General features: G+C 41.2%; 1 protein-coding gene across 3 annotated transcripts in view; it reads left to right on the top strand.

The window, feature by feature from the left end:
• FTCDNL1 (formiminotransferase cyclodeaminase N-terminal like) overlaps positions 1-25,972 on the top strand; it is a 158,078-nt gene that overhangs the window by 97,118 nt on the left and 34,988 nt on the right. Inside the window, exon 6 of one of the 3 annotated variants that reach the window (XM_070769850.1) lies at positions 8,430-25,972. The exons of the other annotated variants lie outside the window; for them this stretch is intronic. Coding sequence (XP_070625951.1) covers positions 8,430-8,713 — 284 coding nt within the window. The 3' untranslated portion in view covers positions 8,714-25,972. The remainder of the gene's footprint in view (positions 1-8,429) is intronic. 3 annotated transcript variants of the gene reach the window in all.

Genomic DNA, 25,972 nt, shown 5'->3' with positions numbered 1-25,972 from the left:
AGACTGCTTTTTGTCCTGGAGAGAGATATCATCTCATCCAGCTACCCGGGTAAAGAGAGATCAGGGCCTTGCACTCTCAACACACCCAGCAAGAACTCACATGATGGTCAGGTTTATGGCAGGTGGCTTCTCCCAACAGAGGGGCGGAGCATTCAGTTGTGCAGACTTCAGTCGTGCAGGATGTGATCTGGCCCTGGCCAGGATTTGTTCCGGGATGGCTTGGGACTTCATTTACCAGTTACTGGCTTTATACCAGTATTCACATATACCTACAGGCTTTTGATGGCTTTGAGCATAAGCAGTTAAGAGTCCTTGCAAGAAATTGATGGTATACTTATGGGATTAACCAAAAAGGGTTTTGTGAAGGGACTGATTTCAGAGATTTAGGGCTGGGTCAAGGACTCCAATGAAAGGTGGCAAGGGACTCAGGGACCACTGTGACTGGAGATAGCTCAAAGCCATGGGAGGGGGGTTTGTCAGCTCACCTGTGCTGACAAGACAGTGAGGATGCAGGGTAGGAATGAAGACTGGGGTGCAGAAGGATATGCCCCAACCTGACTGTCTCCTCCAAATTCTAATTACTGTCTTATTTCCCACTGTATGAACTCAGCAGAAGGCTGGAGGCAAGGATACCAATGTGGAGGTTAGCTTCCAAGGGCCAGAGCAGGGCAGGGAAAGCTGGAGAATGGATCTGGGATGGCACACAGAAAATAACCAACCCATTTTTATCATTTTTTTCTTAAAAAAAAAAAAAGATTAGTAGAAATGACTGCATATCCAGAATTGCTAAATTCTAATAAAAGGTATAATGTGTGAGTTGGACTATTAAAAAAAAAGACTGAGCGCTGAAGAATTGATGCTTTCGCATTGTGGTGCTGGAGAAGACTCTTGAGAGTTCCCTTGGACAGCAAGGAGATTAAACCAGTCAATTCTAAAGGAAATCAACTCTGAATATTCATTGGAAGGACTGATGCTGAAGCTGAAGGTCCAATACTTTGGCCACCTGATGCAAAGAGCTGACTCATTAGAAAAGACCTTGATGCTGGGAAAGATTGAAAGCAGAAGAAGAGGGTGCCTGAGGATAAGATGATTGGATAGTATCACCAACTCAATGGACATGAACTTGAGCAAACTCCAGGAGATAGTGGAGGACAGGGGGGCCTGGTATGCTACAGGCCATGGGATTGCAAAGAGTTGAACTCAACTTAGCAACTGAACAACAGCAATAAAAGGTGTACTTTATTTACGTTTTAGAAAGGCTTCCCCCATAAATCTTCTTTAAATTCACTTTAATGATATATGATGAAAGGCATTTAACTCTACTTTCAAAAATAATTTCTTTATAAAATTGGGCTGGCTCATCCACTGGTATACAAGGTGCTCAAGTAATTTGTGTTTCTTCTATTAACACTCAGAAAGAAGCCTTGGACTAAAAGACAGAAAGGCTGGATTCTAGTCTCAAATTTAGCATTAATAGGTTATAAAATAATGGGGTTGTTAATGGTCTCTAACTTTCTTTCCGGTTCACTTCTATGTTTAAATACTGCATTTGATCAGGAAAAAAAAAAAAAAAAAAGAAAGCAGGACTTTCCCTTAGGATAGGGGGCAGAATTGATTGAACTTTGTAATTAATTTTGCCTTATTTTTTGCTTTTTAGTATAAATTTGGTTTTCTTTTATTTTTTATTTTATTTTAATTTTTATTTAACCAAGATTCTTATATCTGTCCCCATGGGAATTCTGGTTTATTCAGATTTCCCTATATCTTAGTGAAAATCTAGGTTCATACATGATACAAGCTACTTCTCTTTCTTAATTGTTTAAGATTATATATAAAAAATTTAGGTCTATGAATCAAGGTAAATTAAAAGTGGTCAAACATGAGTTGGAAAGAGTAAATATTGACATTTTAGGAATCAGTGAACTAAAATGGACTGGAATGGGTGCATTTAATTCAGATGACCATTATGTCTACTACTGTGGGCAAGAATCCCACAGTAGTAGTAATGAAGTAGAAGAAATGGAGTAGCCCTCATAGTCAACAAAAGAGTCCAAAATGCAGTATTTCAGTGTGATCTCAAAAATGATAGAATGATCTCTCTTTGTTTCCAAGGCAAACCATTCAATATCACGGTAATCCAAGTCTATGCCCCAACCACTAATGCTGAAGAAGTTGAACGGTTCTATGAAGACCTACAAGATCTAATAGAACTAACAACAAAAAAAGATATCCTTTTTATCATAGGGGACTGGAATGCAAAAGTAGAAAATCAAGAGATACCTAGTGTAACAGGCAAGTTTAGCCTTGGAATACAAAATGAAGCACGGCAAAGACTAACAGAGTTTTGCCAAGAGAACGCACTTGTTGTAGCAAATACCCTCTTCCAACAACATAAGAGAAGACTCTACATATGGACATCACCAGATGGTCAATATCAAAATCAGGTTGATTATATTCTTTGCAGCTGAAGATGGAGAAGCTCTATACAGTCAGCAAAAACAAGACAAGGAGCTGACTGTGGCTCAGATCATGAACTCCTTATTGCAAAATTCAGATGTTAATTGAAGAAAATAGGGAAAACCACTAAGGCATTCAGGTATGAACTAGGTCAAATCCCTTAATGATTTTTCACAGTGGAAGTGACAAATAGATTGAAGGGATTAGATCTGATAGACAGAGTGCCTGAAGAACAATGGAAAGAGGTTTGTAACATTGTACAAGAGGCAGTGTTCAAAACCATCCAATGCAAAAAGGCAAAATGGTTGTCTAAGGAGGCCTTACAAATAGCTGAGAAAAGAAGAGAAGTGAAAGGCAAAGGAGAAAAGGAAAGATATACCTATTTGAATGCAGAATTCCAAAGAAAAGAAAGGAGAGATAAGAAAGAAAGAAAGTGATCAGTGCAAAGAAATAGAGGAAAACAACAGAATGGGAAAGACTAGAGATCTCTTCAAGAAAGTTAGAGATACCAAGGGAACATTTCATGCAAAGATGGGCACAATAAAGGACAGAAATGGTATGGACCTAACAGAAGCATAAGATATTAAGAAGAGGTGGCAAGAAAACACAGAAGAACTATACAAAAAAGATCTTCATGACCCAGATCCCCAGGATGGTGTGATCACTCATCTAGAGTCAGACACCCCGGAGTGTGAAATGAAGTGGGCCTTAGGAAGCATCACTACGAACAAATCTCGTGGAGGTGATGGAATTCCAGCTGAGTTACTTCAAATCCTAAAAGATGATGCTGTGAAAGTGAACTGAACTGAATATGCCAGCAAATTTGGAAAACTCAGTGGCCACAGGACTGGAAATGGTCAATTTTCATTCCAATCCCAAAGAAAGGCAATGCCAAAGAATGTTCAAACTACTGCACAATTGCACTCATCTCATACACTAGCAAAGTAATGCTCAAAATCTTCCAAGCCAGTCTTCAGTAGTATGTGAATTGAGAATTTCCAGTGTTCCAAATGGATTTAGAAAAGGCAGAGGAACCAGAGATCAAATTGCCAACATCCATCGGATCATAGAAAAAGCAAGAGAATTCTAGAAAAACATCTGCTTCATTGACTATGTTAAAGCCTTTGACTGTGTGAATCACACCAAACTGTGGAAAATTCTGAAAGAGATGGGAATACCAGATCACTTTACCTGCCTCCTGAGAAACTTGTATGCATGTCAAGAAGCAACCGTTAGAACCAACATAGAACAATGGACTGGCTCCAAATTAATAAAGGAGTACATCAAGGCTGTATATTGTCTTTTAACTTATATGCCTTTTTAACTTATATGCAGAGTACATCATGAGAAACGCTGGGCTGGATGAAACACAAGCTGGAATCAAGATTACTGGGAGAATATCAATAACCTCAGTTATGCAGATGACACTACGCTTATGGCAGAAAGCAAAGAGGAACTAAAGAGCATCTTGATGAAAGTGAAAGCTGGCTTAAAACTCAACATTCAAAAAACTAAGAGCATGGTATCCAATCCCATCACTTCATGGCAAACAGATGGGGAAACAATGGAAACAGTGAGAGACTTTATTTTCTTGGGCTCCAAAATCACTGCAGATAGTGACTAGCCATGAAATTAAAAGAAACTTACTTCTTGGAAGTAAAGCTATGACAAACCTAGGTAGCATATTAAAAAGCATAGACATTACTTTGCCAACAAAAGTCTGTATAGTCAAAGCTATGGTTTTTCCAGTAGTCATGTATGGATGTATGAGTTGGACCATAAAGAAGGCTGAGCACTGAAGAATTGATGCTTTTGAACTGTGGTGTTAGAGAAGACTCTTGAGAGTCCCTTGGACTGCAAGGAGATCCAACCAGTCAATCCTAAAGAAATCAATCCTGAATATTCATTGGAAGGACTGATGCTGAAGCTGAAGCTCCAGTACTTTGGCCGCCTGATGGGAAGAACTGACTCCTTGTAAAAGAACCTGATGCTGGGAAAGATTGAAGACAGAAGGAGAAGGAGACAACAGAGGATGAGATGGTTGGATGAAATCACAGACTCAGTAGACATGAGTTTGAGCAAACTCTGGGAGATGGTGAGGGGCAGGGAAGCCTGTTGTGCTGCAGTCCATGGGGTTGCAAAGAGATGTACACCACTGAACAACTGAACCACAACAACAAATGAAAAACTGAAGAAATAGAAAAGAAGTCTCTAGTTTTTTTTGTTTAATGGAAACATGGCACCATCATTGCAGATTTTCAATCTAACACCATCTGTGTGTCCAAAGTAATTATATGATCATCACATGCATGATTATTGCCTGAGCTGATACCTTCTGCCAGGATGTATTATTTATTTTAGTCATTATTTATTTTCATACACTGATGCTATTAAAATCAGGGTCCTAAAGATTCACTTATACCCAGCCCTTGGAAAAATTAAAGGAGCAATTTGTTTTATCAAGTCTCTAGACTTTAATTTTAAAAATAAAAAGCTTCATATAGCCAAAAGTGACAGTTAAACACAAGAAGTCTCATGTAAGTCATTAGTCTTAAGATGACATGTGGAAGCAATTATTAACTCATTCCTCAAGGGACATAGATATGCATGCTTCCCTTTATTTCTTTGGTCAAATATATTATGCAACCTAATTTTCACATTCAGACGACTCTGACAAAAATTGTAGCAAGATAAAGCTGGATAAAATGACTCTGGACTTGACTGGTCTGATTCCTGGTTTGGCAATTTAGGAAGCTGAAGCCTGAGGAAGCTGACATGTGCACAAGATGATGAAATTAGATGGTGCCCAGGTTGGGTCTAGGACCCAGGTCTCCAGCTAGAAATATAGTTTTACAAATAGTTCACATATAAGCCCTTACAAAAAAATCAAATGACAAAAGGTTAGTCTTTCTAAAAATTTTTCATTGAAATATAGTTGATTTACAGAAAGGCAATGGCACCCCACTCCAGTACTCTTGCCTGGAAAATCCCATGGACGGAGGAGCCTGGTAGGCTGCAGTCCTTGGGGTCGCTAAGAGTCGGCTGCTACTGAGGGACTTCACTTTCACTTTTCACTTTCATACACTGGAGAAGGAAATGGCAACCCACTCCAGTGTTCTTGCCTGGAGAATCCCAGGGACAGAGGAGCCTAATGGGCTGCCATCTATGGGGTCACACAGAGTCAGACAAGACTGAAGTGACTTAGCAGCAGCAGCAGCAGCAATCCTGTGTTAGTGTCAGATACAGCAGAGTAATTCAGTTATATATTTGTGTGTGTCTTTGTACGTATTCTTTTTTAGATTCTTTTCCACTGTAGGTTATGATAATATATTGAATGTAGTTCCCCCGAAACTATAGTCTTTCTTGACTGCTGTTCCAGTTCCAAACCCTTTCCAGAATAACCACTATCATCAATTGATATGACATTTTGCTGAATGTTTACATGTATACATACAATGTACATATATACATATATATATGTAGAAATGTGTATGTAGAAATACATGATATTGTTCTATAGCTTTTAAAAAACATAAATACTACTATACATTGCATCTGATTCTACAATATTGTCTATCTTGGATGTTTTTCTAGATCAGCATGTATCAACCTCATTCTTTTAAACTGCTAGCTGATTTTCTAAAATATAAATAAGCCATAGCATATGATGAGAGCTTAGATTGTTTCCATTTTTCCTCCATTACAAACGATGTTATGACACAGTACTGCTCAAAGTTTCATAAATGTCAGAATCACCAGAGGGGCTTGTTAAAACAGATTCCTGGCCTCACCCTCACATACTCTAATTCAGAAGTTGTGGGATGGAATACCGGTCCCATTTTTAACAAGCATTAGACATGCTAATGTAAACATTCTCAGAACTCTGATGCTGGTGGTTCAAGGACCATCCTTTGAGTTGTACTGCTGTCATGAATATCAATGCATAACCTTCCTGTGCATACTTGTGAACGTTCTTGCATGAGGGTGGGAGAAGGAAGTAGAGGTGAAGAAGGATTTTCTGAGTGATAGGCCTTTTGCATTGACCTTTTATGGCTACTGAGAGGTTATCCTCTAAAGTGGTCACACTGCTTTGTATACTTGGCTGTTCCCCCCAGCAGTGTATGTGGTATGGGGGCACACCTTGACTCACAAGCTCACCACCTCTGATGGAACACAGTCTTTAGTTTGGTGAGGATGGTATCTTGCTTTTCTTCCCTGATCACAAAACTAATGAGGCTGATCATCATTTCATAATGTACAAGTCATCGTAATCTCCTCTTCTATAAGATGCATACTATACCATAAGCATATTTTAAAAACCGATTGCTGTTGCTTTGTTTTTCTCATTGATTTATAGTGATTTAAAAATACATGTTTCAGATATTCATTCCTTGCCTGTTTTATGTATCTGAAAATATTTTGCCCAGTGCTATTTTTTTCTACACAACACAGTTATTATTTTACTCCTAATTTTATAACATTACCTGAACGCTACTGGTCCCTCTGAGGAACATAACAATTCCAGAATCAAACATTATTTTCCTTTTGGACCCTCAGTTCAAATCCTGTGACTGTACTGCCACATGTTGGCTAACGATCAATGAATTGTGGAAAACCTGAGAAAGAGAATAGGTTGGAGAGCCCCCTCCCCCCGACCAAAGCCCTTCTTAGCGAAAGGAGATTCCATTGTGCAGGAGCCCCTGGACCTAATTTAAGGGAAGAGGACTCATATATGTAGCTGGAATAAAGCAACCTCCATCTTGTCATAAAGGAATTTCTGTAAGCTCCTGAGACAAAGTTCTTGTAAGCCACTTTGACATAGGATTATTCTCTTTTGACATATTATAAACATTAAAGAAAATTTAATGCCCATCTGGACAGCTAGTTTTTGCCAATTGCTACCACCACCAGCTGCAAAACTGCACTGACTACAAGCCATCCAGCTGCCATGCGTACCCAGTGCCAAGAGAGAGAGCACGCTGCCAGCGCTGCTTCAAGTGGCTGGGCTGGTTCGCAGCCAGGATTTGAGGGAGGATGTGCTATGAAACACAGTAGTCACGACTCGGAGTTGCAATGAGTGTTATATGTGTTTGCTTTTTTTCCTGGTCATCTACTGTGGGAGGCTGCTGGGGACACCATCCCTTTCCTGGAAATGGCAGCAAAACATGTTGATCCTTCTTGCTCTGCCTTTTATGTACTTGCTGGCACCCTTAGCACGCACACTCTGCTTGCACGCAGTCATTAGCTGGAGCCGCCTGGAGCTGCAGAAAATGGTGTCGTCTCTCCAAGACTGGGTTTCCCCAGCTCCTCTTCTCTCTCCGCATCCCTATCGGCACCCTATTCCTTATTTCCCCCCGCCCCCTGTATTTGTTTGGCATTTATTTTTCTCACAAAGTAGCAAAAAAGACAACTGCTTCCTCCACTAGTAGTTTTCCTAGAAGTGAGTGTCCTTACCTTTATGTTCTTGGGTTCCAAATACTCCTGTATGGATGTTTGCCTTCAACAGAGTTCTTTTTCCTTCCTTTTAGGGACAGGTAATTTTCCAATTCAGGAGATAAATTCTCCATTGACCTCTGTCATAGATTGTACTGGTGTTCACCAAATACTCTATTTTCTCTGCCAACTGTGTTTTTTTTCCCCACGGGTGGATGAATTAGTCATACCCTCTTTGCTGAAGTCAGGAGAAACCATGTGATTTGCTTTAGCCAATAAAATATAGGTAGAAGTGATGTGTATAATTTACATGCTGTAGTTTTAAGAGCCACCTTCTCCAGAAGAACAGCAACTGCCAGACAGAGGCTGCTTCTTCACCCTAGGTCCTGAAATGAAGACGTGGTGCAGGGCAACAGCTGACATATAGTGTTAGTAAAAACAAAACAGAGTTATTGAAAGCCACTGAGATATTTGGAATTATTTGTTATCATAGCATAACCTAACCTACTATGACTGATACAGTACCATTGCATTTATAGGTCTCTACAAACAAACAAGGAGAAGGCAATGGCACCCCATTCCAGTATTCTTGCCTGGAAAATCCCATGGACGGAGGAGCCTGGTAGGCTGCATGCAGTCCATGGGGTCGCTAAGAGTGGGACACGACAGAGCGACTTCACTTTCACTTTTCACTTTCATGCATTGGAGAAGGAAATGGCAACCCAGTCCAGTACTCTTGCCTGGAGAATCCCAGGGATGGAGGAGCCTGGTGGGCTGCCGCCTATGGGGTCACACAGAGTCGGAGACGACTCTAGCAACTTAGCAGCAGCGGCACAAACAAACAAACAAACAGCACTCTAAAACCTTGAGATTACTTAATAGGATATGGAATAAGTCACCTTGGAAAGTTATCCCTAAAACTAGGGAGGACTGTTTGCCTGCAAATGTGTATCCGAGCAGGTTCACATGGAATCTTAATCTGAGAAATCCCAGGCATTTTAGAGATCTTCTAATTAAGCCTCTCACTTTGCATAAGGAAATTGAGGCTCAGAGATGTTAAGTGATACAATGTAAGTCAGCCAGCTGGTTGGTGGAAAGACCTGGCCCAAGCCCTAAAGAAACCAGGCTCCTATTCCCATGCTCTGTCAACCATGCTTTCTTCTGAGCTTTTCAGCTCAGCTAGCAGCAGTAGCAGCAGCATTGGGAATAAGATAAGAGAAGGTTCTCAAATGCACATTTTCTATGATTTTATTTAAAATATTTCTGAGAACTTTAAACATATTAGACTTCCATCTGCCCACTTTAAACCCCAGATTGTCTCCTGTTCCCTGTACTACTTACTGCTTCATGTTGAGAACACTTAACATTATCAAAATGAAGAGCATATTTAGAGAAGCAAATTTACTATAAAGGGCAAATAAAAGAGGTTTTCTTTTAGGCACTGTTCCAAAATATCCCCATTCATGATCTCCATTTTACCTTATAGCTGAGAGCTTTCCTAATAATTTTTAGTTTGACTGATAGTTACAGAAGCTGACATTTATGTAACACAATTACTAAAGCTCAGTTCAAAGTGTTTTATATTGTTTTATACATTTAACCTTCACAGCACACTTGTGATGTATTACCATCACTCCTCATTTACAGATGGGGAAATGGAGGCCCAGAAGAATTAAGAACCTTACTCAAGGTCACAAAGTTGGTGAGTGGCAAAGCTGGGCCGGTTCCTAGAGTGACTATAAGACTGACAGTGATAAATGTAGTAATAGCAAAACAACAGCCAAGTTAGTTATTAACTAAGTCCTATGTACAGGAGTTATGTGTCCCTGGATATTTCACCATTTGTGGGCCCTAAAATACACATTACAATAACCTCGGAAGCTTAAAGACATTAAGTGACTTGCCCCAGGTCACATAAATGGTAGACCTGAGTTCAAGGCCAGATTTGCCTGACTTTGAGAGTCTGTCCTCCCTTCACTTTGCCATGCTGATTTTTCTTTTTCATATCATTGTCACAAAAAAGCAGTGTGACAGAGTAAAAATGGTGCTTTTATTTTTGGCTATGCCACGCAGCTTGTGGGATCCTAGTTCCCCAACCAGGGACTGAACCCAGGCTCTGGCAGTGAAAACACTGAGTCCTAACCACTGAACTGCAGGGAATTCCTAAAAGTGGTGTTTTTAGCAAATGCTTACTGCGGTATGATTCAACTATACTAAGCTGAATAATAATGAGATCCTTACCACCTGGAAACAGACTGAGTATTTTGGAAGGCAGTCTTCTTATCAAGGAAGTGATGACAGGGAAACAGGCATTGGGTGGATGCTTGGACCAGGTGCCCAGTGATGTCCTCTTTCACTCCGGGTATCTAGGATGCGAATCCTCACAATATTTCTTTAGAACAGCTGCTCTTTCCGAAATGTGAAATAGAGGTACACAGCATTAAAGTGCTCAGGCAGGCTGCCTGTGATGTCACTTGTGGGGCTGGTAGTAAAACTAGAGTCTTTTACTCAGATATCATGTTCTCTATGATGGATTTCACAGTTTCGAGTATGTGGGAATGTCTTTTGCAGAGATTTTCCAAAGCCTGATTGGAAATTTTTACCACTGTAAGTGTTGAAACTGTTTTTTTTTTTTAAGAAATACTGGGAAAAATTTTTTTCAGTTGCGTATGTGTTTAAATTTTTAATTAACCACAGCTAAGGAAGTGGGTACAGGACAATATATATTCAGTTTGTAAATTGCTGCTTATCTAACCTTCAGGGCATAGTTATGAGATCCCTGAGTCCCCCAGTCTATGAACAGGGTAGTGAGAAGATACCACCCTGGTTTTTTACCCCCACATCTCTAGTGGGAGAGACAGGAAAATTTTAGAGAGAACTAGAGGCTCTCTAGTAAACAACTGGTATTACTTAGGATATGGTTTAAAATAATGGCTTAAATAAGCTAAAAGTTATTTCTTCCTTACATACTGGTCCAAGTGTTTGCCGTCTTGGCCTGATGGAGTGTGGGGGCTCTAGGTGCCTCTGTCTTTAGCTCCACCACCCCAGGTGTGTTGTATGGATGGTACCTTATCATCCAAGATGGTTTACCACACACCACAGTCCAGCCTGTGGAAATGGAGAAAAGGGGCCAGGAGAGGGGACGCCACTTTCTTTGAGGGGCATGTTCTGGAAATGGCACTCATCCCATTAGCCGTAATTTGGCCACAAAGTCACTCATATTCAACTCTAAAAGAATCTGGGGATTAGAGTCTGTACTCTGGGTGTCTAAGTGCTGAGATAAAATGTTTTTACATGGAAGAAGGGGAGAAAACGAGGGATTTGAGGACAATGTCAGCTCTGTTCCTTTTTTTAGTTTATGTCTCCACCACCTCTAGCGGGTCCCAAGGTCCTCGTCTATCAGCCAAGTCCATTGCTCTCATCTGTTGGGTGCTTAAATATACCTTTTGTAAAGTGACAACCCTTTTATAAAGTCCTACATAGTCCAGTCATGGAGGAGTGGAAGACACAAGGAAGCACCATCCGACAACCAGCAGTAATTAATAAAGGACTCCTGTTCTTAACTTGGGGCTCCCCTCGTAGTTCTCAGTTGGTAAAGAATCCTCCTGCAATGTGGGAGACCTGGGTTCGATCCCTGGGTTGGGAAGATCCCCAGGAGAAGAGAAAGGCTACCCACTCCAGTCTTCTGGCCTGGAGAATTTCATGGACTGTATAGTCCACAGGATTGCAAAGAGTCAGATGCAACTTTCACTTTCATTCTTAACTTACTTTTCTTGATAAATATAGAAAGATCTCATCATAATCCACAATAGTTTAAATTCCCCTTTCCTTCTCCACTGGTTTTCTATCCTTGCAAGTTGCTCCCAGAAAAAGAAAGAAGCCTCAAATAACGTTCTTATTTACTATAATTCCTTCCTTTCGACCCCCTCCCTCACCCATGTCTCTCTCTCTTATTTCTCCATTTTTCAATTATATATTTCAATTAAATATATCCCCCTATAAGCAAGAATCTCTCCACAAGGTAACAAGCCAAGGTGGGACTGGCAAATATAGGTTTCCCCTTATCCAGTTGGAGAAGAGAGGACACAAAAATGTCCATCATGTTGGTCTTACCATACGTACTCTCTACTCTCCAATCTATTTTCCACACAGAGGAAGCCAAAATAATTTTTGCAAATAGAAATTAAGATAATGCCACTCTTCTGCTTAAAATACTTCACTAGCTTTTCACTGTACTTGGAGAAAACACAGCTTCCTCTTCAGGGCAGACGGACTCTGGCATGCTTGGCCCTGCCTACCCCTCCTCACGCCAGGGTTCCACTCTCCACACTCCCTTTCCTTTGCTTTTCATCGAGATCTGCCCTGCCTAAAAGCCCCACATCAGCTGCTGCTTCACTTGAAATGCTCTCCCCTAACTTTGGCAACTCCGATTTGTTTTTCAGTTTCTCTAAACTGTTGTCTCTTGAGCTTACCTTGTGGCTCAGATGTTAAAGAGTCTGCCTGAAATGTAGGAGGCCTAGGTTTGATCCCTGGGTTGGGAAGATCCCCTGGAAAAGGAAATGGCAACCCACCCTAGTATTCTTGCCTGGAGAATTCCATGGATGGAAGAGCCTGGCAGACTACAGTCCATAGTGTTGCAAGGAGTCAGACATGACTGAGCAACTTCACTTTCACTTTTCCTTTCAACTTATAATGAAACAGGTTTATTTCCTCTAGTGGAATTCAGCAGGTATCATGACATATATTTGCATGTGACTTTATGGCTCAAGGGGTAAAGAATCTGCCTGCAATGCAGGAGACACAGGAGACTCAGGTGCAACCCCTGGGTCAGGAAAATCCCCTGGAGGAGGAAATGGCAACCCACTCTAGTATTCTTAGAGAATCTCATGGACAGAGGAACCTGGCAGGCTACAGTCCAAAGGGTTGCAAAGATCTGGACTCAACTGAGCACACACGTGTTTTCTGTTTAATACCCGAATCCTTCACTAGATTATAAGCTCCAGGAAAGCAAGGCACTGTTTCATCTCCTCTGTGTGTCTAGACCTTTGTAGTGTTGGAAGATGAAACTCTTCCTATAAGCTTCTTATGAAATTGTGCCATATGTCCATCAGTGAGATAGGTTTATTACTTCTCTTTTTTAAATTATTTTTAATTAAGGATAATTGCTTTACAAAATTTTGTTGTTTTCTGTCAAACCTCAACATGAATCAGCCATAAGTTATTACTTCCTAAATGAAGGATGCAGAGCCTGCACTCAAATCTGGACTGTTTAGAAAACACTCATCTCACCTCTCTCTGCCTCTTTTCTATCAGCTTTCTGTTGTACTGTGAAGTCTAGGACGTGTTACCCAACAGCCCAGCTAGAGTTCAAAAGATGTTATTGTGTCAAATAAGAACACCAAAGCTTACCTGTCCTCAAGGCTTGTTAGGTCACTATCATATACCTTAACCTTTTGGAGTGGAGTGGTGTTTTAGTCTATATGCTCATAGGCATAGGTATTAGTCGGGATTCTCCAGAGAAACAGAAACAATAGTATACACCTGTATCTTTTATCTATATAGAGAGATTTTAAAGAATTGACTTCTGTAGGCTGCAAGTCCTGAATCTGCAGGGTGGGCCAGTAGACTGGAGGCCAAGCAAAGAGTGGGTGTTACAATTCAAGTCCAAAATCATCTGCTGCAGAATCCCTTCTTGCTCAGAGTTCAGTCTTTTGCTCTATTCAGGCCTTCTACTGATTGGATGAGGCCCACCAACATCATGAAGAACAATCTGCTTTACTCAAAGTTTATCAATTTAAAGTTTAATCTCATCCAAAAATACAGAGACATCCAGAGTAACATTTGCCCAGATATCTGGGCACTGGGGCCCAGTCAAGCTCATATATAAAATGCAATCATTTTAGTGTATAAAATTGTTCCTCTGAGGGAAGGAAAACACTCTAGTGTTCTTTGAGAGTGAAGAGGTCCCCAAACAAAGAGCCTAAAGAGTATGGCTAGGGATAATGATGGCTGTGGAGGAAGGGTTGGCTGTGCCCAGAACCCCAGGGTATCATTAGCCAAGGCAGAAATTAGACAGGTCAGAAGGAATCACAAGAGAGCAAGATGGGATAAAGGGTCAATACAGGGAGAAACAAAAGCCCTCAGCACAGGGAGCAGTGGGCTCTCACCCATCTTTCAGGCCCAGAGGTTTGCTCCATTTGCACTGCCTGTGTGTAGTTGGACTCTCCCCCCACCCCTCTGTATTTAGCGATATGCCCATGGCTCCCTGCCACTAAGCTTATTTGGAAGCAATAGATAAATGTCAGCACTTAGAAGCCATGAAACGTCCTAACTGGCCCCCCTAGACTAATAAACATAAAAAAAATCCTGATTCAGGCAGCTTGATGGGCTCATTGGTGAGAGAGAGATAAAGTTTCCCTTCAGGACATTTATAATTTACATAATAAAAAGCTTTTCACCTTCCAGTCAAGGAGCAAAATTAATTATCGTGGCCCCGTTACCTCTTGGAACATTTTTGCTTAAACTAGCAGGAATGATTTGTGAACTCTTAAATGAGGGGTAGGGGCCTAGGATGGGGTGCTAGTGCAGTTAGGGTTGTGGGGAGGGGAGAAAGGCACCCCACAGCACACTTGCCTGGAGTGGGCAGGATGAGGGTGGGGGTTGCTCTCCATTTAACAAAGACATTTGTGGCCTGACCTGTCCTTTCAATGCATTCAGCACCAAATAATGTGCTAATGATAATGGACTTGGCAATCTGAAGCCTGTAATCACCTCCCCTCGGACAGATGTTGAATGGACGGTCACCAGAAGGGTTGTCTCGGTCATATCCTTCCGTCATGTCTTGTCCTCTTCTCTTTTGGGCACCATTTCAAATAACAAATAGAAAAGCTGGTGTTCCAATGCCCCTGATTCTGAAGATATATGGACAGCCCGAAGTCCTTTGATTAGGGAACCATATCTGATATCCATACGGGGTCTCTCATTCCAAATTCCCTGGACCCTTCAGAAAGCTGACAGCATTAACCTGATATCATTAATTCTCACCACTCTCCTGTGAAGGAAGCAGGTGGCCTGCATTATTTCACATCTTTTACAGATGGAGAGATAGAGGCGAAGGAAGGTTAAATGGTCTGCTTTCCACTGAGGAGCTGGGCACAGAATTCAGTGTCAGGTATACAAGGTTACAGAGTCTCCTGGTAGACCAGAAGGCCCAACTGAGATTCTCTGGGAATTGGGATAAGACCATGGAGGTGAATATGAATACAAGCCTCCTGCCCACATTTTAGGAAAGAAGAACCATTATTGATTTAATTTTTATTGTTATTTCAAAGTAATTATAACACAAGATTACAAAAAGAAATAGCAAAAGATGACATGGCTACAAGTATGGTTTTCACCTCCTTTAACTAAACCTGGTTTCCTATCTTGGTTAAACAGAGCATTGACAGGCCATACTCTTTTTTAAATGCTTTCATTTAAAAGTTCAGAGTCTTGAGAGAAGAGGCTGTGTGGATAGTCAGCCACGTCAGAGACCTTGAGCCTCTCCCTGCCTCTCCTGGTCACTCCAGCTTCCGGGTCTGCTCCCTTGATTGACATGTCTTTGGCCCTTTTTGGAATCCAGTATCCTAAAAGCTGCAGGACACCCCAGTTTTTTGCTCTCCAGGGAATGATTAAGTTAAAGTCATCTCAAAACCAGTTTTATGGGTAAGGGAGCAAAAATCAGTTAAGTCAGAAACAACTTTATCTCCCCAACTTTTGCTGTGTTATGTTTTATGAATGAATTGACCAATGGAAGTGACAGGATCTAACTACAAGAGCAACTGGGATTTGCAAGGCCTTTTCAGTCTGAATGGGCTTCCTCTGTGGCTCAGCTGGTAAAAGAATTTGCCTGCAATGCAGGAGACCTGGGTTTGATCCCTGGGTTGGGAAGATCCCCTGGAGAAGGGAAAGGCTACACACTCCAGTATTCTGGCCTAGAGAATTCCATGGACTGTATAGTCCATGGGGGTCACAAAGAGTCGAACAGGACTAAAAGAGTTTCACTTTGATCTGAATATAGGATGGAAACTGTAGACAATATAATTATGGTTCTCCTTTGGAAAACATTGTTTGCTATTTCTAATAAAAATTACACAATGCCCATTTGTATCCTGAGAGACAGGATATAAACTATTGGGTGAGAACATGGGCTGTGTGTGTTCTGCTGGGTACCTGTAGGTATCTTCCTCATCTGTTAAGTGGGTACTGTAGAGGCACGTACCTTGCAGAGCTTCTGAGGACTAAATGAATCAATACACATAAAACATGTAAGTCACTGCCCAGTACATAGTAAGTACTCAATAAGTAAATGTGTTAGTATTTTAAATTTATAATAGTTGCTATATACTTCTTTTTTTAGAGAGAAAATTTACTTCATATATGGCTCAATCAATAAATGGCTAAATCTCATTTGCATGTTAAGATGACCAAAATAACTAGTTCAGTTGTACGGCAGCCTGGTTATTGCTGGTAGCTTAGTGGCCAGGTTGGATTAATTGTTTAATAATAAGATATTAGTACAAATTGTTTGCAAAACATATGAGTCAGCTCATATAGACCTGACTACTGTGATTTCTTTTACTCATTTATTTATTTATACATGAGTGAATCTAGTCATTCAAAAACCATTTAGCATCTTCTAGGAGGAATGAAGACTGGTAAGATCTGGTTTCATTCCTCAGGAAGTCCTGCTCTGGGAAAGAGACAGACAGGTGACATGTGAAGGGCCCAGTGTGCCCAGGTGATTAGAAGAAATGTTTGTGTTGAGGCTTGATGGAGAAGAGGAGTTAGTCAGGGAAGAAGGGGCATTTCAGGTGGAGAAAAGAGCCGGCACTACCAATATAGAAAAGAAGAGAGTCAGAATGGGTGACCGCAGTAGGGTATGTGCAGGGCAGAGCTGGGGCAGAGCTGCTGGATCCCTACTCCTGCAAGGCCTCCTGCACCCTGGGGAGTTTAGACTCCATCTTCAAGGCCAGAAGGTTTTGAGGAGTGGAGGAGAAGGGGAGGTGAGCAGGAAGGGGAAGAGTGACTACCTCACAATGAACCAGATTCCTTTCCAGCTCACTTGTAAGCCCTGACACTATTCCCAATCAAGAGGGAGAAAAGGCAGTTATTATAGAAACAATACAGAATGTAAAAGCTCTGGGGGGAGATTCGACTCAATTTTCTTCCCTCCACCTCTTGACTTTTGAGCACCAGTTTCCTAGGAATGGAACGCATGGCAGGATTTCAGCAGGGCTGGGTCACACTCAGGGGTGCATAAGAAAACATCACTAGGATTGTAGTGTGCATGATGGACTGACACACAGATCACAAACAGATGAGCATGTGGTTGTACAAACCCAGGCAGAGGGGCTCAGGTGTGAAGGAAATAGGAAGCATTTAGCAAATAATCACTCATAACGGCCTCTTGGGGCATCCCTGGTAGCTTAGAAGGTAAAGTGTCTGCCAGTAATGCAGGAGAGCCTGGTTCAATCCCTGGGTTGGGAAAATCCCCTGGAGAAGGAAATGGCAGCCCACTCCAGTATTCTTGTCTGGAAAATCCCAAGGACAGAGGAGCCTAGTGGGCTACAGTCCACGGGGTCATAAAGAGCCAAACATGACTGAGCGACTAACATTTTCACTTCATGGCCTCTTGGACATGGAGTGTGAAAAGAAGTCACTTTATCCATTATCCTTAACAAAGGTAGGGATACAGGGGAGGAGGTACTTGTTATTTTGAGGTGCTGGTAAGACTTCCCCATGAATATATTTCAGTATAACTTCCCAAAAAAGGATGTGTAGTTTAGGAGATCTGTCTTAAAATTAGTACTTTTCTTTTGTAGTCCCAGCTAACCTATCTGAATATCAGAGATGACTTCATTAAAAACAAACAAAGAAACAAACTGTCCTATAACTCTTTCATTAGCATTTATAAAAATGCTAATATATTATTTCCCTATATAGAATACATTTGGTGTATTTTAATACCTTCTAAATTGAATTTTCCCTTCCAAATATTATACTTCTCTTCTTGTGCCTACTCCTTCCTCTTTGGAGTTCATAGTTTTCATATTCCAAAAGTTGACTGTTCAGTTTTGCAAGTTAAAGATTCATGGGTTAAAAAGCTTAAAAAAATAAAATAAGGACCTTGTGAAAGTGAATGACAAGATCAAATAAGGGTGGGGGAAAAGAAAAAGATGATAATTAGCAACCCGAAATTAAATTAAACATAAAATAGAGGTTCCCAGGTCAAGAGGGTCTTGGGAAAGGGGAAGAGAAGAGAGACGGAGTGTACTTGTGTTGATGCTCTTTGCTTGTATAAATTTTAGATCAAATTTGGCTTTAGATTTCTGGCAGTGCAGACTCTGGGCAGAATGAGAATGGAGACTTCTTGCTTGCTACTTTTAGCTTTCACCATTCTGCTGGTTCAGACAACAACTTGCCGGGTTCAGTGTACCGCAATGAAATGCGAATCATAAACGAGCAGAGCAGCCCTCGGGGGAAAAGGGGGGCCCTGGATGCGATCCAAGGTCTGTAACACAGAGAAAAGACATAGTTCTTTGTCACACACAGTAGATTCTCCCCGAGGGTTTCAGCGATGGGAATAAAACGATGGGGAGGGGAGTGGTAGTGGAAATCATTACAACGGTTCTGCTCTCATATGAAAAACCAAACAAAAACAAACCCGGGGTGAGTGGGAACACAGGCGAGCCGGAGGCCTCAGCCTCGCAGCCCCTCTTCACGGCTCACTCCATATACCATAGTTATTAGTCGTGGCGGCAGGGCTGCGAGCGCCCCCCGTGACCCTGCGCTATACCTACACACACCAATATTTATCACGCGGGTTGATCTGGGGTGGGGAAACTGCCAAAGAAGTTTGGGCTTATTTTTCAAACATTTTGGGTTCAGAACACGTTTTTCCCAAGCACTTTCCCTCTGAATACTTAAACCCATGCGTATTCTGAGGGAAACTTGATCCACATGTTTCTGATTCATTTACACTTAATTTATCAAATTGTTGTTTTGTAAGAGCCATTTGATGTCCAAGGAGCTTTATGAGGGTTTTTTTTTTTTAAACCTTATTTGAAACAGGATGTTACTTATGCCAACAGTGAGGACAAAATGCAGAAGAATGTCAGTCTGAACTTGACCTGGTGACCCGACAGGTTAGTGGAGGTGGGGGAGAGAAGAGGAGTTAAGAAGGACCTCCGTTTGGCAGAACACAAGGAACACGCTCATCTGTAATCAGGATGCTGAACACAAGGAACACAATTGGGAAGCTGGGGATGGGGTTTATTTATTTATTTAACCCAAGCCCCAGCAGTGAGGTCTTCTTATTTAATTTCCCACAGAAAAATAAATGCAGAGAACACCTTGTCCAAGGGAGGTCTTAACCCACCTGCTTGTGATTCTTGGTGGAAGTTACTTTCCAATATATGTAATGAGGGTTCAGTGTCTCTGCTAGTCTTAGGATCTAACCCCTTAGTAGAAAGATTATGATTTTCAAGCCAGTTTGATGTATGATGGCCAAATACCAGTGATTTTAAACAATGTCTGTTTGGTTGGATGGCATCACTAATTCAATGGACATGAACTTGGGCAAACTCTGGGAGACGGTGGGGGAACAGGGAAGCCTCGCGTGCTGCAGTCCATGGGGTTGTGAAGAGTTGGACACAACTTGGTGACTGAACAGCAAGCATTGTTTTTAATGTCTCTCAGGCTGGGCTTCATCTGTACATCAGATGCTGACTTCCTCATTGGAGTTCCAAGGTCAAGGACTTGGATTTCTCTAGTGATCTGGCATCTGCATTGTGGGGGTTACTAAGCTTTGTCTTGAGAATCAGGTTGCCTTGACTATATACAACCATTCCAAGAGCTTGTTCTAACTTGTTCCTCTATGGCGGAAGGTCAAGTCTAGGCAACTTCTGTATGATGAGTTTCTTGGAATGAAACCCCATTTTTTTTTTGACCCAAACACTCCTCAATACTATTGTCACTGTCTTCATTTTAGAGAGGGTGAGCTCGCAGTGTGACAAAACTGTCAGAGGGGTTAAGAAACAACAATAACAACAACAAATACAAAGGGTGATTAGCCACAGCCTAGAGAAATTCTCTGGCTTTAACATAAAGCCTTGGGACATTGATAGTTTGTTTACTGATTTGGGTAAAGGGGGGAAAAAAAGATTTAATCTTCAAACAGATTTGTAAATATGATGAAGGTAATGTCTAGGGTGATCAGCTTTAAAGAAGAGATTTTTTTTTACAGTATGTAAAATCTGATCCATGTTGCTGAATCATTTATATTTAATATGTGCATTTTACACATAAGTATACGTTGGTTTCTAGATGTTTTCAGAAAATAGTGCTTTGAACCCAGGATAGCCATTTGATTGAGACTTTGTGTAGTCAAAAATAAAATAATTACAGGGTAGATCCTGTGTTCTGGCTTTGAGTTCATGCTTGTAACTCATATCCAAATTCTGGGGTCAGCGTGCAGTATGCATTTCACTGTCATGACCTTGGTTGATTTTGTCTGAACCAGTGCAACAGAGTTACAAGAAATCAGCCAAGAAGGGCCCCCATGGAGAGGTTATGGGGAACTTTGTTTGTGTTTTTACTGCCAGTACAGGGCTTAGTGGAAACTAAGACTGTGAAGCACTTGTGCTTTGCTTTCTGATGGTTATTCTGTACTCCAGACTTGACAAATAGTAGATTCAATTACCTTTTGCCCCACATCCCTATTGGTAAAATGCACTAAAGGACATGGGAAAGCAGATCAAGAAAATGACTAAAGATGGAAACCTGCTGTAGTAAAGGATAAGGTAACTTGTGAAAAGTAAAGAGCAGTATTAAAATAAGATAAAATAAATGAGAATTCTTGCTCCATTAGAAGTTATTTCATTAGAATGTAAACTCCATGAAGATGGGAATTTTTGCTTATTTTTCTCACTGCGATGTCCCAAGTTCCTGAAATAGTGCTTGGCATACAGTAGGCTTCAATAAATATTTGTTGAATAACAGAATGGATGGATGAGTATTAGTGAAACTGGGCACAGCAGGGGAGTGATGGTCTGCCGTCTCTTTTTCTTGGTCCACAGGCAAAGCAGTGAACTGACAGGTGGGGAACATCGCAGACAGGCAGGTGCCCATAGAGCAGCACAGAATTCTGGAAGCTGCTGCCCCGGTGGCCATGCTTCCATGGTGCTAGCTAAGAGGCAGGCATGGACTCACCAGTTGTCTAAGGACAAAATGAACAAGGCTTTGTGTGGCATTTCCCCATCTCTGCCTATAGCCTTTGGCCAAGTCTCAGAGGCTGTGATTTAATCACTAAATACAAATGGAAGTGATTTTAGGGGCTATCACAAAACTGTGGTTTTAGGGTGCATATTATTTTACTAGGGCTGCCATAACAAAGTGCCATAGACTATGTTGCTTAAACAACAGAAATTTATTTTCTTACAGTTCTGGAGGCTGGCGGTTCAAGATCAAGGTGTTGATGAGTTTGATTCCTTCTGAGGCCTTTCTTCCTGGCTTCCAGGTGGTCATCTTCTCACTGTGTCCTCACATGATGGGGAGAGAGAGAGAGATCTCTGGTGTCTCTTCCTCTTTTCAGGGGGACATCAGTTCTATTGAATTAGAGCCTCAATCTTATGACCTCATTTAACCTTAATTACCCCCTAAAGATCTTGCCTCAAGTACAGTCACATTGGAAATTAGGGTTTCAATGTATACTTTGCTGGGGTGGGGAGGTGGGGGACACAATTCCTTCCATAACAGAAAGTTTAATAGTTTAAATTCTCAGCTTAAAGCAAAGATTCCAGCAACCAAGGGCATCTCTGAGGTTTTCCCAGCAGTTTTCCTGAAACAGTCATAGTCATTAAAAAGTCAGGACTTTCTCAAGTGTTAAGGTGGTGGCAATGTAAGGCATGTTCTGTGATCTCTGGCTCCTGTTTAAAACAGCATTATTACTATCAAATTGTGGCATCAGCCATACTACAAGATATATATAAAGCCTACAGCCTGGTTTATGGTTGGAAAGCCTTTGCAACAGGCATATGAATTAGGAAAAGAGCCTGTCTGTTTCTTTATTCATTTATTTTTAAGGGCAAGCTATGTACTGGAAACATAGTACTCATGCTTTCAAGTTCTTCTGCAAACCACTGCAAATTCAAATTATTTACCAGTTATGTCAGTATTCTTGGGGGAATTTCTGTTCTCTTCAATGTTGAAACTCTCGCCCTAGAAATTTGGAACTAGAAGGACCCTCAGACAAATCTGTATCTTCATTTTTATTAACTATGCCGTGGAGACAAAGAGAAATCAAGAAACTTAATGAATGCCTTGAGACCAATCAGAGACAGAGTGGCAGGGTTCCCCACAGAGTGATGCAACAACTTCAGCAGCCTGATAGTCAAGAGGTCCACCCACTTCGCCTAGCATTTGGTCTTGGGCCTCATTTAATTAATCAGTGAACAAGTATTCAATGAAGATATACTTTACACTCTACACCAATAGACAAAAGCATAACATTCTGTCTCAAGGGATATCCAGTCTGGTTTTGAATGACTAGGCTAAAATTCAAGAAAAAGAAATACAAGAGCAAATACAAGTTCACAGAAGCAGCTAAAATGCTAACAGGCTTTTAAAGACAGCTTCTTTTCCCTGGAGTGAAGGCCTCTGGGGTGAGATCTGGAGTTGAGCTCAACTTTGTTACTGATTGAGTAACCTGGAGCAGTCATGGGCCTTTCAGAGCCTGTTTCCCTTCTGAAAATGGGAAACTGCAGGGTGCGGGACAGATACATTGAAGTTGTGGGGTGGTTGTTGTGCCTGTTGTGGCCACGTGACTGCAGTCCCAACCACAGCTGCCAGCAATATGCCACTCCCTCCAGTGACGGAACAGCAGTTGACCCCAAGTTCAGTCCCCAGCTGGCCCTCCAGGTAACCTCTGGAGGCTGCTCCATTATTGGGGAATAAATAATATTCCCAACCTTCTTTATAATGCTCTCATTTTCCCCCAAGAACTTGACAGGTGGATTTTTTTCAGATTAGTTCTTCTGTGATCCTCCTTCACTGCACTATAAATATTTAATTCTTCCCCCTCCTCGGGCTTCCCTCCTAGCTCAGTCACTAAAGGATCTGCCTGCAATGCAAGAGACCCAGGTTCAATTCCTGGGTCAGGAAAATGCCCTGGAGAAGGAAATGGCAACCCACTCCAATATTCTTGCCTGGAGAATACCATGGACAGAGGAGCCTGGCAGGCTACTGTCTGTGGGGATGAAAGAGTCAGACACGACTTAGTAACTAAACCACTATCCCCTTCCTTGGTGAATTGGAAGAAAGCTCATGCCTTGTTTTTCTATTTCCATTGTAATGAACTTTTTTTCCTGTTGAATATAATACTATAGGTCCTATACTGTAATGTTATAAGAGAATATAGAGACTGTGTGGAGAATCTTTGCGTACAGATCCTTTGGGTACAGATCATTTATTTACCTGTTCCATGAACTTGAACAGATTACTTAACTTCCATGTACCTTTATTTCCTTGTTTGTAGAATGGAAATGATCATATATTCATATCACTGAGCAAGCTAATCTGTGGAAAATAATTAGTGTGAAGCCTGGCATATACTAAGCACTCAAATATTAGCTATTATCATTATTAACATTATCAAGATATTAAAGAGGAGATGAAATTACTTTGTATAGGACAGCTTTGAATAAAGAAAGAAGTTAAATGAAGAAGGAAATCTCAGAACAAATTCCCCAGGCATTGATAAATCCTGGGGAATAAGGATACTTTGGGTCTCCTGAAGAGTTAATAGGGAAAGAGAAGGAGAAAAATGCACAATGTTGCAGTAAGAGGAAAGAGGTACCCAGAAAGTTCCAGATATAGAAGGAGCAGTATCTAAACCTTCCTGGGGGAAGTTAGAGAAAGAAGCATCTTCACAGAGAAACAGCTGACTTGAGGCTTGAAAGAATGGTTAGGAGGTGGCCAGGTGGACAGAGAGGTCCAAGGATGCTCCAGGCAGAAGGACCAGTATATTTAAAGACACACAGGCATAAGATAACAAGATAAATTTAGGAAATAGCAAATATTTGTTTCAATTGTAGGCTGCATGGAGGGTTAAAAAGAAGCTGAAGGTGAGCAAGAATTGGTTTATGAAAGATTTATGTGCCAATCTAAAGAACCTAGAATTTTTCATTAAGCCAATAGTCCCTAAACTGTGTTCCCCATATTTTGATCTGTTAAAAAATGTTCCAGTAATACTATTGCGTGGCTTAATAAGTTGGAGAAATGTTTGTTCCAACAAAATTAGTCTTTCTTACTGTTGGATTTTTCAGAGCTATTGGTATGCCCACAGTGCAATATAAAATGAACTTTCTTTAAACTGATTTGATTTTAGAATACTTTTCACACTGAGCACCTTTTACTATCCAGTTCCAAAGAATAATGAAGACTTTTCAGAGGGGAGTGACATGATCATATTTTATTTAAAGTTAGTATCTATGAGAAGAAAGATGTTTTGAGGGAATATATGATTTGTTCTCTAAGTATAATAATTTTTCTGAATTTGGGCATAAAATGTCACTTAATATGGAATTAATTCTTATTTACAAAGCATGGTGGTACTTTGGAGGCCAGAACGACTTCCTACAAGGAATGTTATCAATGAACGGAGTGAATATTTAATAGAATTTTTAGATCACCACATGCAGCACATTGCTATCTAAACTTCCACAGGTTGGCAGGGGAAGTTTGGAAAGCAGAGCTGCGTGTCAACTCCACAGATGTCTAAAGCGGAATGAGCACAGGGTCTGTTCCACCTGCTGACTGCATGGTCATGAGCAAGCTATTTTATCTTTTCAATTCCAAATTTCCTAACTCGTAAAGGGCTGAGGTGTAATACCTTCCTCAGAGAGTTGTATTTATAGAACAGTATTAAAAGGACAATCTATATGAATAACTGGTAAACACTGCCCACTGTTACAGCGGGTACTCAGGAACTGAATCTGACCTGTGTGTCCGATGTCCCCTCAGCAACCTGCCCACAAGTTTTCCTCCTGGAGTCTTTGCTCTGAGAGCTCCCCGGCAGGAAGGAAGCTGGGGTGGGGCCACACCCTGGAGTATCCTTAGAGTGCTCTAATCCCTCCTAAAGTTCTGAGTCCCCAGTCCTGGGCTCCACACCCTTTCCCTGGCTACTCTATTGTGGTGCTCAGTTTAGGAGGAAAAGATACAGACAGAAAATTAGATGATTAAGCTCCTTCTGTGAGCTCTTTGAGAACTGTCATCTTGAATTCTCTCTCTAGCATTTGAGGCTGTGACTGGCTAGAGTCGAATTATAAACTATCAAATCGGTTTTTACAGAGTTTTCTCTTTTCCGTGCCCCCGTCCATCTTAAAAGCCCTCCCAGTCACCACAGTGGCTGTCTTTGTTTCTCTTATCTTTTCATTTAGGTGGATTTCTGCCAGGGGTGGTAGTTCATCATAATGAGCTGAGAATAATAAAATAAACCAAGTTGTCTTGCAATGCAATAGTGATGCTTGGCAGTTATAATACTTCTGAACTCAGCTGTCAAGCTAAGAACTGAAGAAAAGTTGAAAGAATCAAAATGAATTTTCCCTTTATACAGTGGTGGTTTTTCCACCCTCACATGTACTTTCGGGAGGTAATGTGGCCTCTTGCCAGCAGGGGGCAGTGTTCATCTTTAAATGATGTGCGCCTGGCCAGCCCGGCTCTCAGAGCCCGCAAACACCCTTGTCCAAGAATCCCACGCTCTCCAGAGCAAACATTCGAAGTTCTTCCTAAACACATATTTCCTGAATACAAATCTTATGGTTTGGTAAGTCTAGATTCGTTCTGAGTTCTGCCATTAAAACAAAAGCATTTCCATAAAATGGAAAGTCAGAGCCTTTATGGAAACATGCAGCCTTATCTCATTGTGAATAATGTTTTCATCATTTGGGGTTGTTGGGATGGTCCCAGGATAACTGAAAATCACTCTAGTATTATCATGGTAGCTAAGCTGGGTTTTCTGTTTTGATTTGGTTTTTTGTTTTTA

The sequence above is a fragment of the Bos indicus genome, chromosome 2 (genome assembly GCF_029378745.1).
Source record: "Bos indicus isolate NIAB-ARS_2022 breed Sahiwal x Tharparkar chromosome 2, NIAB-ARS_B.indTharparkar_mat_pri_1.0, whole genome shotgun sequence".
Taxonomy (NCBI): domain Eukaryota; kingdom Metazoa; phylum Chordata; class Mammalia; order Artiodactyla; family Bovidae; genus Bos; species Bos indicus.
The sequence above is the reverse complement of the archived record's forward strand: the minus strand, read 5'-3'. Positions and strand labels throughout refer to the sequence as shown.